The 16,036-nt window shown below is 42.8% G+C and overlaps 1 protein-coding gene across 1 annotated transcript; it reads left to right on the forward strand.

The window, feature by feature from the left end:
- Nucleotides 1–220: 220 nt before the first annotated feature.
- On the forward strand, nt 221–5,174 carry LOC135539222 (hydroperoxide isomerase ALOXE3-like; the record flags this gene model as incomplete). Its single annotated transcript, XM_064965042.1, has 7 exons — nt 221–430; nt 1,408–1,494; nt 1,771–1,940; nt 2,082–2,203; nt 2,398–2,498; nt 2,717–2,887; nt 4,382–5,174. Coding segments are annotated over 7 exons (1,041 nt in total), but the record flags the coding sequence as incomplete, so codon positions are not given.
- Between the last annotated feature and the right edge of the window lie 10,862 nt (nt 5,175–16,036).

Genomic DNA, 16,036 nt, shown 5'->3' on the forward strand with positions numbered 1-16,036 from the left:
CCATTTTGTATAGTTATTTATATAACTTTAGGAAAGGGTTCTTTATAGCACCATAAACGTTCCACTTATAACCTTAAGTTCATGGTTATTTACAGAACCTTCAAAAATGGTGCTATGCAGCACCGAAAAGGAATCCGCTATTGTTATTATTTGTATTTTTCCATTAAACAGGGATAATGTTGATGGTAGCCATCTATGAGGTACCTAACACTCTCTCTCTCTACAGCTGCAGCAGAAGCCTGCAAAAGACAACCCCATCTTCCTTCCTACTGACTCTGAGTATGACTGGCTCCTGGCCAAGATTTTTGTGAGGAGCGCTGACTTTCAAGAGCACCAGCTCAACGTCCACCTGCTGCGCACTCACCTCCTGGCTGAGGTGTTCGCTGTAGCACTGCTGCGCAACGTGCCCATGGTGCACCCCCTCTACAAGGTACATAACACAGTACAGCATAGCATAACATAGCATAAACCCAGGAGGTTGGTAGCACCCTAATTGGGGAGGACGGGTTCGTGGTAATGGCTGGAGTGGAATGTTATCAAACACATGGCTTCCATGTGTTTGATGCCATTCACTCCATTCCAGCCTTTACTATGAGCCGTCCTCCCCTCAGCAGCCTCCACTGAACATAACATAGCATTGCATAACATAATATAGCATAGCATAGCATAATTTAGCATAACATAGTATAGTATAACATATCATAGCATAACATAATATAGCATAGCATAACATAATATAATATAGCTTAGCATAACATAGCATTGAATAGCATAACATCATATAGCATACAACAAGATAATATATCATAGCATAACAGAATATAGCATAGCATAACATAACATAATATAGCATAGCATAATATAATATTGCATAACATAATATAGCATAGCATGTCCAGTTGAAAAGTATAGTGCTCCAAGGATCACATGCACTGAATAGCAGAGAGAGGAGTCTATGACTTGGGTGACTCGAGTCTTTGACAAATTTTGGGGCCTTCCTCTGACACTGCCTAGTATAGAGGTCCTGGATGGCAGGAAGCTTAGCCCCAGTGATGCACTGGCCCATATACACTACCCTCTGTAGCGCCTTACAGTCGGATGCCGAACATTTGCCATACCAGGCGGTGATGCAACCGGTCAGGATGCTGTTGATCGTGCAGCTGTAGAACTTTTTGATGATCTGAGGACCCATGGCAAATCTCTTCGGTCTCCTGTGGGGAATAGGCATTGTTGTGCCCTCTTCCAGACTGCCTTGGTGTGTTTGGACCATGACAGAGGATAATGACACATGAAAGTATAATACATTTCTTTCTAATGTGGTCCTCCAGACAGTCATTACTAATGCCAGTTTCTCCCTTGAGATTGTTGACCATCCATCCTTTTCTCCACCCTGGTTTACTGCTTTAGCTTCTGATTCCACATACCCGCTACTCCCTCCAGATCAACCTCTTGGCCCGGTCATTTCTAATAGCTGATGAAGGAGTTTTCACTCAGGTAGGCTACTGAGTGGACTGTTTCCATAGAAGTGTGTGGTGTCCATATTAGGAATCACACATCCATGGAAGTTGTGTCAGAGTCAGCGTACATGCGGTTCTATTTCTTTTAGTGAACCTACAGTACCCCCAAGTATTGTCATTTGGCCCTCCTGGTCAACATACTTGCTGGTAGGTTCACTATCTCTCATAGAACCAGTGTAATATTGCAGCTTAGTTAAAGTACATTATAATGTTACAGAATTATGTAATCAAGTAACTTTAAGTAACGTTGTAGTTTGCTGCTTCGGGCGGAGAGGCGATGAATGAGATCCTGAGGAGATCTGTGGCCTCATTGACCTACAGCTCCCTCTGTATGCCGGAAGACATCACTGCACGAGGTCTGGAGTCAGTCCCCAACAACTACTACAGGGATGATGGACTCAAGCTGTGGGACATCATCCACAGGTAGGCTACGACAGAGCAGTAGAGCAGACCTACATGGTGGTAGTACAGTATCATCCGCTGGTAGAATCTACAGTGAAAGCATAGCTCTACATAGATATGATATCTTCTTCCTTCGTTCTTCCGTTGTCGCCTTCCGTATAGGTTTGTAGAGGAAGTGATTCGTTTCTATTACAAGAGTGACTCAGAGGTCCGGGAAGACCAGGAAGTACAGAACTGGATCAAGGATATCTTTGACCATGGCTTTCTGGCCCAAGAATGCACAGGTGACGATGTACAGGGTAATACAGGGGTGTGTTGTAATGACGTATGGTGAAATGTCTTGTTTTTGGTCCATAACTTCCTCGGCATAACTCACAACTTCCATGGACGTGACTGTCCTATAGTAACAGTCCACCCAGCTCCACTGGCATAACTCCATTCATCACACACCTCTCTCCGTTCTTATCTTCCTGTCCAGGAATCCCTCAGTCTTTCTCTACTGTGCCAGAGGTCGTCAAGTTCGTCACCGTGGTGATCTTCACCTGCTCAGGCCAGCATTCTGCTGTCAACTCTGGACAGGTGGGTGTAGCGTAGTCCATACTTCTTTTCAAGTGTGTTATAAATCTAAATCTAAGCACTACTGACATTTTCTGCCTCCTCTACCATTTAGGAAGAGACATATTTGTAAAAATGTTGCAAGGTTTTTTCTGTAATTCCTTGCCACTATCATATCATCATTTTAGAATAGCACCATATTGGATGTCAGTAATAATCTGTCATTCTTCTTCATGTTACAGTATGACTATGGTGGCTGGATGCCCAACACCCCCATCTCCCTGAAACAGCCACCTCCCACCACTAAGGGGCAGTCTACTGAGAGCACCATGCTGGAGACCTTCCCAGATGTCGGCACAACAGCACAGGGCATGTCCACTATGTGGCTCCTTAGCAAGCAATCCACTGATTTTGTGAGTCTGCCATCTTTCATGAACTATTATCAATATCATCTAGGCCCAAAATACTATATTTAGCTACAAAATATCCTATTTACGTTGTCGTATCTATGGCATCATTAGACTGAAGACTTATTTATCAAATAACTCTCTGTAATTATTATTACGCGAGTAAACTGATTAATCATGTAACTGTAATTAACTATGAAGTCTGGGCACCAAGGAAAATATTCAGATTACAAAGTTATAACTTTCCTAATTCAACTTTTCAGATATTTTAATATGTGATCAATTAGTCTTCTTAATTAATTAACTATTTACATTACCTCACATTAGTCTCATTCCAAACGTTGTATATTGTTGGTCTGCACAAACCCAGTCTTCACTATGAGTCATCCATACCTCAATTGTTTTAAAGCATTTATTTACTTACCAAGTAATTCACAGAAATGCATAAACAAACAGTAAATAGTTACAAGGATATGATAACGGAGTTTCCCTAGTGGTATAAACCGGCATCGCGGCTTGGTGTACAAAAGGAAAGTGGGGGTCAACTGAGATAACACAACACACAGTTGGTAATTATAACAATTGAAATACTAATCCTTTGCACATGAACGCTCACTCATTCAGGAACAATTGCAATCAATATATATATTTACACTCAGTGTGTCATCGGGGTCTCTGTTGAAAAATTTGTTTCTGTTGGAGAGTCTGTCCGCCCTCTCTGTTAAGGTTAGGATGGATAGTTCAGAGTGACATTCATTCATGTGGTTATGGTTAGATGTTTCGGCGGTTGTCGGTCTTCGCGTTCAATGACACCGAATTCCTAGCCGCAGACTAGTAATTAATATCAAAGACTTGTTCTTATTTTGTCGGTATCGATAGTCTAAGCGTTTAACCACGTGGGATGGTTAAAAGATTCAACAGTCTGGTCTCAAACCTTGGCCCTCTCGTTATCGAGGTAAGCTGGTCTGCAACCTTTGTCCTCTCGTAATTGAGAGAAACATGGTCTGTTGAGAAATTCTCAAGGTTGGGCTTTTATTCGGGAGAGCAGAAAAAGGCTGTCTCGTGATGCCAGGTCCTAACTGTGCTCATGGGCGGTCCTCTGATTTAGTTAAACTCAAAAGGGAATTGGAGTTTCATTCATTAAACAGTCCAAAATCACATTACACAATTTTACAAACAGTATCATCCTCACTCATTCATCTTATACAACAATTAGATGTAAACCTAATATCTGAGGTTATTATATAAACAGCTTTATGGTAATATGGCCGTATTGTCTCCAATGAGTTTCACAAAATTGTACCAAAAGGACCAGTTCGTAGCTGGATTCTATGCCGATCTTTTATACCTTCTCCAGAACATAAATGTTGTTCGGACCTGGTGCAGAGGGAGGGGTACTCGCTGTACCCAAAGAGGAGCAACATCATGACAACGTGTGCTTTTTAATGTTAATGATGATACAGTAATATTTTGCTAACTCAAATTATTCTCCATATGCAGGTGACCCTTGGCAAGTACCCAGAGGAGCACTTCAATGAGATACCACCCTGCAGGATGATTCAGAAATTCCAGACGGAGCTGAAGGTCTTCAGCGAGACCGTCAAGGCCAGGAACTCTGGACTACCAGTGCCATACACCTACCTGGACCCTGCTGTGGTGGAGAACAGCGTGGCCATTTAGATAAGCCAAGGGCCTAGACCAGGGTTCAGTTCATTAGGCACTAATTGGAAGAAAACTGAGGACCTATCTGGAATTTTCCAGTAAGGTTTATTTTTGTTGTCCTTTGTGCAGCTTTTTCAAATGTTTTCCATTGAGTGCCCTGATGAACATGACCCAATGATTCTGGAGGCATGCGCTAGTAAACATGCTTCAATCTATAAAAATGTTTTATTGAGCATGATCATTTTTGGGGCTTCAATAAATGAATGTCTTAATTCAATCAGATAAAGGGAAATCGCACTGTGGGTTCAGTCAGAATGTTATTGCTGTATCAGAAGTTTTAACTGTTAAACCAACACACCGCCACATGGTGTCCCTCTCACAGACTAAGAACACTTGTTGATGTTATTATTACCTTTGTACGTGTTAATGGATGTTAAGAAATACAGGGTATTTTTACAGATTAATTTCTGGTGCCATATAACTACGGACTACAGGGACTCCTGGTGAAAATGAGCTCTCCTGCTAAATGATGTGACACTGAAATGTTGATGAACAATAAACAAGTGTCAGAATAATATGAGAGAACAATAGGTGTGACTCTCAATTACAATTAAAAGCTAATCATTTTCTATCTCCAGTCTTCTTGTGATATTTGCCACATCTCATTTTGGTTGAAGCCCTGTCTACCTCATGTATTAATTAAAAATAAATGTATAAAATGATGAAGTTATACTCTCATTTCCTGCTTGTTTTAAGTCACCTTTATCATCCTGACCCGAACCAAACTGGTTCCAACAATGTAACCAGGCCATCTCAGTACAGCTTGGCTCAGTTCGGCCCAGTACACAGCAAAAGTGTTGGGTCCCCAACACCATGGGTGTTTCAAAATCTGACATAAATGACCACTTTGTTAGTGCTGATGCTGTTACACTTACTAAGTGTTAGGGAATTACATGTATTTATATTTTTAACACTGTAGGTTAAACCTCCCTGACCAAAGCCCTTCTCCCCCGATTGCTCAGTTTGGTTTCGCAGCCTGCTCGAGGAAGAGTCGAGGTGGTTCCAATCTTCTTCCATTTAAGAATGATGGAGGCCACTGTGTTCTTGGGGACCTTCTATGCGACAGATATTTTTTGGTACCCTTCCCAAGATCTGTGCCTTGACACAATCCTGTCTCGGAGCTCTACGGACAATTCCTTCGACCTCATGGCTTGGTTTTTGCTCTGACATGCACTGTCAACTGTGGGACCTTTATATAGACAGGTGTGTGCCTTTCCAAATCATGTTCAATCAATTGAATTTACCACAGGTGGACTCAAATCAAGTTGTAGAAATCTCAAGGATTATCAATGGAAACAGGATGCACCTGATTTATATATATATATATATGTATGTATATATATATATATACACACTTTTGCAGATAATTCTAAAAACATGTTTTTGCGTCGTCACTATGGGGAATTGTGTCTAGATTCATGCGGATGGTTTAAAAAATACATTTTTGAATAAGGCTGTAACGTAACAGAATGTGGAAAAAGTCAAGGGGTTTGAATACTTTCCGAATGCACTTTATATACAGATGTTCCAGAAAGAGATGCATGAGGTGAAAGCCAGCTAAAAAAAACAGTTGCTTGATATTTGATTAAGATAAGAAATGTATTCCTGCACAGTCATGTTTGTGAAGGCAGCATGTCCCTCAACATCTTATCAAGGAAGTAATAGTTTGTTTTTAGGGTTGTAACAATATATTCCTCACCAGGACCCATAATCAGACCCATGTTTTTTGTAAATGAACTAAGTCTAACTAATACATGTCATAAGGTAATTAGCAATGTGCAAAAAGTATTAGGCTATGAGTTATAGTTGACTAGCAAAAATAACATTGTAAAAGGAATTCCATTATACAACACAAAGGCATAGGTTTACATTAATTATAATTTCTGAGAGGGAGAGACTAGAACTTCCTTCTTTTATTTAGGGTTAGGAAAATATTTATGAATCATCAAAAAACAGGTTTGGAGAGCCTTTACGAAAGAAAGAAAATGCTGATTTGATTCATTCAGAAAATTGCCACAATCAGTTCTTCAACCCATGGTAATGTTGGAAAATGTTTGTACATAGAATGATAATAGGGAGAACAGTGTACAACAATAGGCTATACCCTTGTCTGTTACCTGCACTAACCATTGTTGCTAATGATACTCAGCAACAACCATGAGAGTCTTGTCGGCTCTTAACCAACCATGCTATTATGTTTGTTTATTCGTGTTGTTCGGAACTTATTTTGTACATAATGTTGCTGCTACCGTCTCTTATGACCGAAAAGAGCTTATGGACATCAGAACTGGGATTTCTCACCTCAAATTGGACAAGTAGTTATTCTTCAATGAGTCGGACACGAGGCATATACTACAGGCCCCCGACCAGGCCCAGATCCCTGTGATTCGCTGGAAAAGGAAATGGAAAGAGATCAGAAAGATCTCGGAAAGAGATCAGGATGCCTTGTGAGGATCAGGCGACGAGTGGCTAAATTGCCTTTGCCTTCCGTTCTGCTAGCTAACGTTCAATCTCTGGAAAATAAATTGGACGAACTGAAAGCACGTATATCCTACCAATGGGACATTAAAAACTGTAATATATTATGTTTCACCAAGTAGTGGCTGAACGACGACATTAAGAATATACAGATGGCGGGTTATAACCTCTATCGGCAGGACAGAACAGCAGCCTCTGGTAAGACACGAGCCGGGGGCCTATGCATATTTGTAAATAATAGCTGGTGCACAATATTTAAGGATGTCTCAAGGTTTTGCTCGTCTGAGGTAGAGTATCTCATGATAAGCTGTAGACCACACTATCTACCAAGAGAGTTTTCATCTGTTTTTTTTGTAGCTGTCTACATACCACCACAGACCGAGGCTGGCACTAAAACTGCACTCGAAAAACGCTCATCCAGAGGCTGCGCTCCTAGTGGCCGGGGACTTTAATGTAGGGAAACATCAATCAGTTTTACCTAATTTCTATCAGCATGTTAAATGTGCAACCAGAGGGAAAAAATTCTAAACCACCTTTACTCCACACACAGAGGTGCACATAGCTCTCCCTCATCCCCCATTTGACAAATCTGACCATAACTCTATCCTCCTGATTCCTGCTTACAAGCAAAAATTAAAGCAGGAAGCACCAGTGACTCTGTCTATAAAAAAGTGGTCAGATGAGGCAGATGCTAAACTACAGGAATGTTTTGCTAGCACAGACTGAAATATGTTCCGGGATTCTTCCGATAGCATTAAGGAGTACACCACATCAGTCGCTGTTTTTATCAATACGTGCATCGAGGATGTCGTCCCCACAGTGACTGTATGTACATACCCCAACCAGAAGCCATAGATTACAGGCAACATTCACACTGATCTAAAGGTTAGAGCTGCCGCTTTCAATGCGCGGAACCCGGAAGTTTTTAAGAAATCTTTCTATGCCCTGTGACAAACCATTAAACAGGCAAAGAGTCAATCTAGGACTAAGATCAAATCGTACTACACCTGTTCCAACGCTCATCGGATGTGGCAGGGCTTGCAAACTATTAGAGACTGCAAAGGGAAGCACAGCTTAGAGCTTGCCAGTGACACGAGCCTACCAGACGAGCAAAATAACTTCTATGCTCGCTTCGAGGCAAGTAACACCGAAACATGCATGAGAGCATCAGCTGTTCCATCAGCTCTCCGCAGCCAATGTGAGTAAGACCTTTTAACAGGTCAACATTCACAAGGCCGCTGGGCAGACGGATTACCAGGATGTATACTCCGAGCATGCAATGACCAACTGGCAAGTGTCTTCACTGACATTTTCAACCTCTCCCTGTCTGAGTCTATAATACCAACATGTTTCAAACAGACCACCATCGTCCCTGTGCCCAAGAACATTTAGGTAACCTGCCTAAATGACTACCGACCCGTAGCACTCATCTGTAGCCATGAAATGCTTTGAAAGGCTGGTCATGAATCACATCAACACCATTATCCCATTATCCCAGAAACCCTAGACCCACTCCAAGTTGCATACTGCACCAACAGATCCACAGATGATGCAATCTCTATTGCACTCCACACTGCCCTTTCCCACCTGGACAAAAGGAACACCTATGTGAGAATGCTGTTCAGTGACTACAGCTCAAGGTTTAACACCGTAGTGCCCTCAAAGCTCATCACAAAGCTTAGGACCCTGGGACTAAACTACTCCCTCTGCAACTGGATCCTGGACTTCCTGACGGGCAGCCCCCAAGTGGTGAGGGTAAGTAACAACACATCCGCTACACTGATCTGCAACACGGGGGCCCCTCAGGGGTGCGTGCTCAGTCCCCTCCTGTACTCCTTGTTCTCTCATGACTGCACAGCCAGGCATGACTCCAACACCATCATTAAGTTTGCTGATGACACAACAGTGGTAGGCCTGATCACCGACAATAATGAGACAGCCGAAAGGTGTGGTGCAAGGACAACCACCACTCCCTCAACGTGATCAAGGCAAAGGAGATGATTTTGGACTACAGGAAAAGGATAACTGAGCACGCTCCAATTCTCATCAACGGGGCTGTAGTGGAGCAGGTTGAGAGCTTCAAGTTCCTTGGCGTCCACATCACCAACAAACTAACATGGTCCAAGCACACCAAGACAGCCGTGAAGAGGGCACGACAAACCCTATTCCCCCTCAGGAGACTGAAAAGATTTGGCATGGGTCCTCAGATCCTCAAAAGGTTCTACAGCTGCACCATCGAGAGCATTCTGACCGGTTGCATCACCGCCTGGTATGGCAACTGCTCAGCATCTGACTGCAAGGTACTACAGAGGGTAGTGCGAATGGCCCAGTACATCACTGGGGCCAAGCTTCCTGCCATCCAGGACCTATATGCTAGGCGGTGTCAGAGGAAAGCCCATAAAATTGTCAACCTCTCCCTGTCTGAGTCTATACTCCAGTTCTCTCTGCTATCACACGGCAAGCGGTACCAGAGCGCCAAGTCTAGGTCCAAAAGGCTCCTCAACAGCTTCAACCCCCAAACCACAAGACTGCTGGATAATTAATAAAATAGCCACCTGGACAATATACATTGACCCCCCCCCCCCTCCCTTTTGTACGCTGCTTCTACTTGTTGTTTGTTTGTTATCTATGACACGTCACTTTGCCCCCACCTACGTATTACCTCAACTAGCCTGGACCCCCGCACACTGACTCGGTACTGGTGCTCCCTGTATATAGCCTCCACACTGACTCGGTACTGGAGCTCCCTGTATATAGCCTCGTTACGGTTATTCTTATTGTGTTACTTTTTATTATTACTTTTTATTTTAGTCTTCTTGGTAAATATTTTCTTAACTCTTCTTGAACTGCACTGTTGGTTAAGGGCTTATAAGTAATACTTTCACAGTAAAGTCTACACTTGTTGTATTCGGCGCATGTGACAAAGTTTGATTTGAAATGCTTTTCTATTAAGAACAGTGTTTTGTGCCGCTGATAGTGGCTGGCCCTGCACTTCATCATTCATAAATCACTATGGGCATCAATGAACCTGCCTCTCCAGACCAACCAAAGGCTCTGTCATTCACCGCCACTGAAAGCCTCTAAATGAGAACCTGAGCCATTCATTCAAAGAGACTAGGAAGTGGTCGATCGGGCGAAAACACTCTCCTCCAGAATGGTCCAATGGAGAGCATTAATCAAGACAACTGCACGTGGTTTGAATTTAAGGTTTTAGGGGATTCAATATTTCGGGGTTTCTGGTCTACAGAAAGCTGAACAAATACAATTTGCAGTGTATCGTGCAATTTCAAGATCTCTCAGGAGGATTGTCAAATGGGTTTTTGTTTTCCACAAGCAGCGTATATAAGATGGTGGAAGTGAAACACATTTCCTCCTCTGTTTTTCCTTGTAAACATCCTCTCATATGTTGCACACTGTTGGAAGGTGTCAGAATATCTCCCCTGAAGTATACAAGCACCTTGTCTGCCCTCCATACCATGAAGGATGCATAGGATAAAGAGAATTAACAAACTACTCCTCCGTGTAATGATTACTGTAGGCGCTAACTGTCAGTAGCTGAAAAGTCCAAAAGTGAGTTCCCTCACCAGTGTGGTGAAATCCTGCTGTGTGCCACTGGCATGATAAGCTGCATTCCTCAAGTCTTCTCATTATTAAGTAAATAGGTCTGGGCATGTCCTCAGTAAACACAGGACTGACTGCTCAGGTACCAAAAAAGTTATGACCTCTTAACCCCAATGCTGACCTTCCTGACCTGCATGTCATACTTTCCCATTTCCAACAGAAAACAAAAACAAATCTTGTCATGCGCCTCTGAATGAAAAAAAGCGTCCCACTATCGAGGCAGTTCTTTGACAGTCGTAGACCGCATGACCTGAGACTTCTGGTAGTCTCTATTTGACAGTTGCACAAGAAAGGTGAAGCCATGTGTGTTCAACTCAGTCTAAACAATCTCCTCTTCCCCATCTCTCTCTCTCATCATTCCCCGTTGTGTGCACAAATTTAACAGGCCAGCCATGGTATATTCCTATTATGGAATCTCTGGAAAAGGGCCCAGACATTCTCAGATCCTGGATCTCCATCTGTAGGAGCCACTCACTCTGCCCCCTCCTCCAATCTCACTGGGTTCTGTTGAAGCTACGCTGCTGAGATGGAGCCACTCACTCTGCCCCCCCTCCTCCAATCTCACTGTGTTCTGGTGAAGCTACACTGCTGAGATGGAGACTCTGCCCCTCTTCCAATCTCACTGTGTTCTGGTGAAGCTACACTGCTGAGATGGGACTCTGCCCCCTCCTCCAATCTCACTGTGTTCTGGTGAAGCTGCTGAGATGGAGCCACTCACTCTGGACCCTCCTCCAATCTCACTGTGTTCTGGTGAAGCTACACTGCTGAGATGGAGCCACTCACTCTGCCCCCTCTTCCAATCTCACTGAGATGGCTTTCAGTCTCCACTGGATACAATGAGATTGTATTGTCAGACCAGGTTGCCTCTATTTGCATTGACAAGCCATTTTAATAACAGAACACAATAGTGGCATTGAATAAAACATTCTCTTTAGTCTGAAACAATAGGGAGGTCTCACACTGTCCAAGTATTTTCTTAAGAGTGGGACTGATTTGCAAAGGGCCCGTTGTTATGAGGGCGCAGCTTCCCTCTAAGAAAACAAACTAGAGCTGCAGTCCAAACAAGGCCAGCGGTGAGGGAGCAGAGCAATACCAGGCAGCTAGGGTTAAGTGTCGGCTCTGACCTGGCTGGCCCAGTCCCTGCATAGCCCTCAGTCAGCCTCTCCAGGACAAACAACCAGCACTTACACAGAGATAACCAGGGCAGAGATGGTGCCACGATCACTGAGGAGGGAGCTCTATTGGGTTTCCTTTCTAACACAATGTAATGAGTTCTGGACTGGCTGGACCAACGCTGGTAAAGGTGCAGTGCTCTCCTGTTGGTCTGGCCTGAGTATAGCTCCAAACAGAAATCCCAAAAATGCGTGCTCCCTCATGGTTTTCCCCATCATTATATCACTGTAAACTCCTGGATGTCAGAGATTGGGGATAAAAGCCTACCTTTCCTGATGAGCACACCTTGGAAAAATTACAATTACTTGTTAGTTTTCAAGAAACAAGCCTGAAACCCTGTATAAAGACTGTTAACATCTAGTGGAAGCCATAGGAACCTTTGGGAGCTATTTTTTTGTATAGCCCATAGGCTTGCATCGATTCGGATGGATTTTCCTCGGGTTTTCGCCTGCCATATCAGTTTTGTTATACTCACAGACATTATTTGAACAGTTTTAGAAACTTCAGTTTTAGAAACTTGTTTTCTATCCAATTATATGCATATCCTAGCTTCTAGGCCTGAGTAACAGGCAGTTTACTTTGGGCACGTCAGTCAGGCATAAATTCAGGATACCTCCACCTAGCCTTATTAAGAAGTTTTTAAGAAAGGGTCTAAACCATCTGAACCATTTTTGGGGTCAAGTTTCAGGAGCTCCTTTAGCACTTCGGACTCAGTGACTACCTGCAGGGAGAAACTTTGTTGCGGGGCAGGGGGAAAAAGAGGGAGAAGCATAGTTGCATTAGAAGGAGTTGGAGATGAGGAAATGTTGGATGGGCAAGGAGGCATGGCTGAGTCAAATAGGAATCCGGACTTAATGAAGTGGTTATTAAAGAGCTCAGCCATGTGCTTCTTGTCAGTAACAACCACTTCATCAACATTAAGGGACATGGGCAGCTGTGAGGAGGAGGTTTTATTCTCCAGGTCTTTAACTGCTTTCCAGAAGTTCTTGGGGTTAGACCCACAGAGAGAGAACTGCTCCTTATAGTAACTAACTTTGGCCTTTCTGGATAGCCTGAATGCTCTTATTTCTCATTTGCCTGAACGATAGCCAGTTAGCCTGAGTATGAGTGTGCCGAGCCTTTCGCCAAATGCAATTCTTGAGGTGGAGTAACTCTGTAAGATCACGGTCGAACTAGGGGCTGTACCTGTTATCAAGCGTCTTCGACAGGGGGTCAAGCTGATTCTATACCATTTTAGAGGCCAGTTCATGAAGGAAGGCTTGCTCATTAAAGTTTTTTAGCAAGTGTCTATGACAAATCAGGACAGGTCATTTCACTGATCAGCCATTACGAACACAGGCTGTAAAACAGTTATTACTAAGGTCATTACAGAAAACACCAGACTGATACCTATCAGGATTATTTGTGAGGATAACATTGAGGAGAGTAGCCTTTTCTGGGTGTTTGGAGTCATACCTTGTGGGATTGGTAATAATCAGAAAAATATTTAGGAGTCCCATTGCTTTAGGACTTTAGGTCAGGTGGTTTAAGCATGTCCCAGTTTAGGTCACCTAGCAGGACACATTCAGACCTAGCGTAAGGGGCCAGGAGGGAGCTTAGGGCAGGTAGGGTACATGCGGCTGCTGATGGAGGACGATAGCACCCAGCAACAGTCAACAAAGAGCTATTTGAAAGTTTAATGCTTAAAACCATCAAATCAAATTGTTTGGGGACAGACTTGGTGGAGACAACAGAGCACTGAAGGTGATCCTTGGTAAAGATTGCCACTCCCCAACTTTGGAAGGTCTGTCTTGCCGAAAAGGTTATAACCAGAAATGTTAACATCCGTATTCAAAATACTCTTCCTTAACCACGTCTCAGTAATGACCAACACATCTGGATTGGAGCTGTGAACCCACACTTTCAATTGATCCATTTTAGGTAATAAGCTTCTAGTGTTAATGTGCAGAAAACCCAGGCTTTTACGAGAGCAGAAATCAATGAAGCAGATATGAGAGCAGAAGTCAGAATTGGGGCTCTGCATTACTGATTTATGACATCTGAATGTGCATCAGACGGCAACAAGATCATATTGTACAGCAATTTCATTAGGTAACATGAATACAAAGTCGGCGGGAGGTGGTTAGAATAGGATGGGAGGCCAAAAGACCTTGTAACCAATAGAGTCAGAGTCCCGAGTGTGGGAACAAACAGTCTGTCCCACAGTTGGGTAAAGAAAGTTCATAGTCAACAAAGCATGCAGGATAATAGTAAAATGCACAAGAATTGTTTCTAATATATAACGATTTGGGGCTAGCCTTTGTACATTCAGTCACTCGCCCCTACAGTGCCTGTGTGCTGGAGGCGAGCGAAAGCTCGGTAGAGAGGAAAGGGGAGGGGGGGTACCTGTACCAGACAGGGGGAGACAACCAGGGCAGATGGTAAACATATCGCCAGGTGGAATCCAAGCAGCAGTGCAGCAGGCAATGGGATTAGGTGTCACACCCACTTGGGAGAAGCTTTATTTCTGGAGGCAGATTTCTTGTAGAAAATGCCAGTCTCTAGTTACCATAGTGTGATGAGATTTGGGGTTTAATTTCATGAAATCATCTTCGAGTGAAAGTGTTTCAGCTATGTGAGCTTGAAAAAGTGCCTGTCTGCCGTCCTGTACCTGCCTGTCTCTGACCTGATTATGAACCTCCTAAACCTCTATAGGGTTTAGAAGCCAGGGATGTTTATCCATAGCGCACTTGATCTGATACTACGCACCAAGGTAAGGAAAGCTTGATACTTGGTCAATTGAATTGTGCTGCACTCTGTGTGGATTTTATTGTGATAGTTCCTTATGAACAGGACACAGGAGGCTGCTTGACAGTACTTTTTTCAGTTCAACCTTGGATGTACAATAATTACATTGTAATTTCTGTTGACATTTTAAACATGTTGTATGGTAGATACATGAAGCAACATTTTCATCTTGTAAATGACTACCAATAGTTGGGCTGTTCCAACAAATGAAATGAATAATAATGCACCTAATTTTAACTTTCTAAAGAGTACATGTTCAACTTAATCAACACATTTAAATATACGCAGAGGGAAATGTCAAAATAACGAACTTTGGCCCTTTAGAAAGTCTTTACTCGTTTTAAAATGGGGTCTATAATTAAAGGGCACTTCATTAAATATAACAGGCTTTAAAAATGCAATATTGGTGCACAATTTCTACTTAAGATATCAAAGGAACTTTTTGTGGAACGACCCATTTATTGTGGCAAACATTTAGTTGCAGTTGATCATCTTGAGTTGGCTCAAATTGTAACGCAGTGTGTCTAATATGTTGTCTTGCTGTGTGTAGAATTATTTGTCTTGTAGAATCATTATGGTGAAGTACACAGTGAAAGTGTTTACTGGAGAAAATGATCAACAATTCTGGTCTTTTGTATATAAGGTAAGCTGATATTCAATGAGACCTGCCCAGAGGCCAAAGAGGAGAGAATGAAGGAGCTGCAGAGTCACTGTGAGGTGTACCTGTGAGCTTTGTGGAAACATTCATTTGTAGAAATACAGTAACAACTTCAAACAACATCTAAATAAAAACATAACTCTTACACACAGATAAATTGATGTGCGATTGTAATAAAAATGCCAGGTGGACTAGTGGATCCCTTAGCTGACTAGTTGAAAAATCTGTTGATATGCACTTGAGCAAGGCACTTAACCCTAATTTCTCTGGCCTGGATTCAAATACCATTGTAAATATTTTAAATACTTAGAGCATTTAGTTTAGTCTGCCTGGAGTAGCAGGTGGGAGGGGTTTGCACTTAAAAAAATAATCAACCCAGGTCTGGTATGATAGTGTGTTGTGTAATAGTGAATGACAGGTTGTGTATCCCATCTTGATTTACCATGTCTATTCAGCTGGAGTATATATGCAGAGGGTCTACCCCAAATAATGAAAGTTGACAGCGCTTCTGATCTCCCTGCTGAGGTCCGCTTCTCTTTCACCAAGGACTTGGAGTTCAAGTTCACAGCAGCCAAAGCGTAAGTTAGAACACTGGTTCTCAAATGTTGTTTTGCTTACAGGACCCCAATCACATTTAGCTCTGTGTGGAGTACACCTGAAGTACCACCTACGTGTGAATTTCACCTTTAGGCCTACTTTCTTATGGGTCTTCCCAA

The sequence above is a fragment of the Oncorhynchus masou genome, unplaced genomic scaffold (assembly GCF_036934945.1).
Source record: "Oncorhynchus masou masou isolate Uvic2021 unplaced genomic scaffold, UVic_Omas_1.1 unplaced_scaffold_2554, whole genome shotgun sequence".
Taxonomy (NCBI): Eukaryota; Metazoa; Chordata; class Actinopteri; order Salmoniformes; family Salmonidae; genus Oncorhynchus; species Oncorhynchus masou.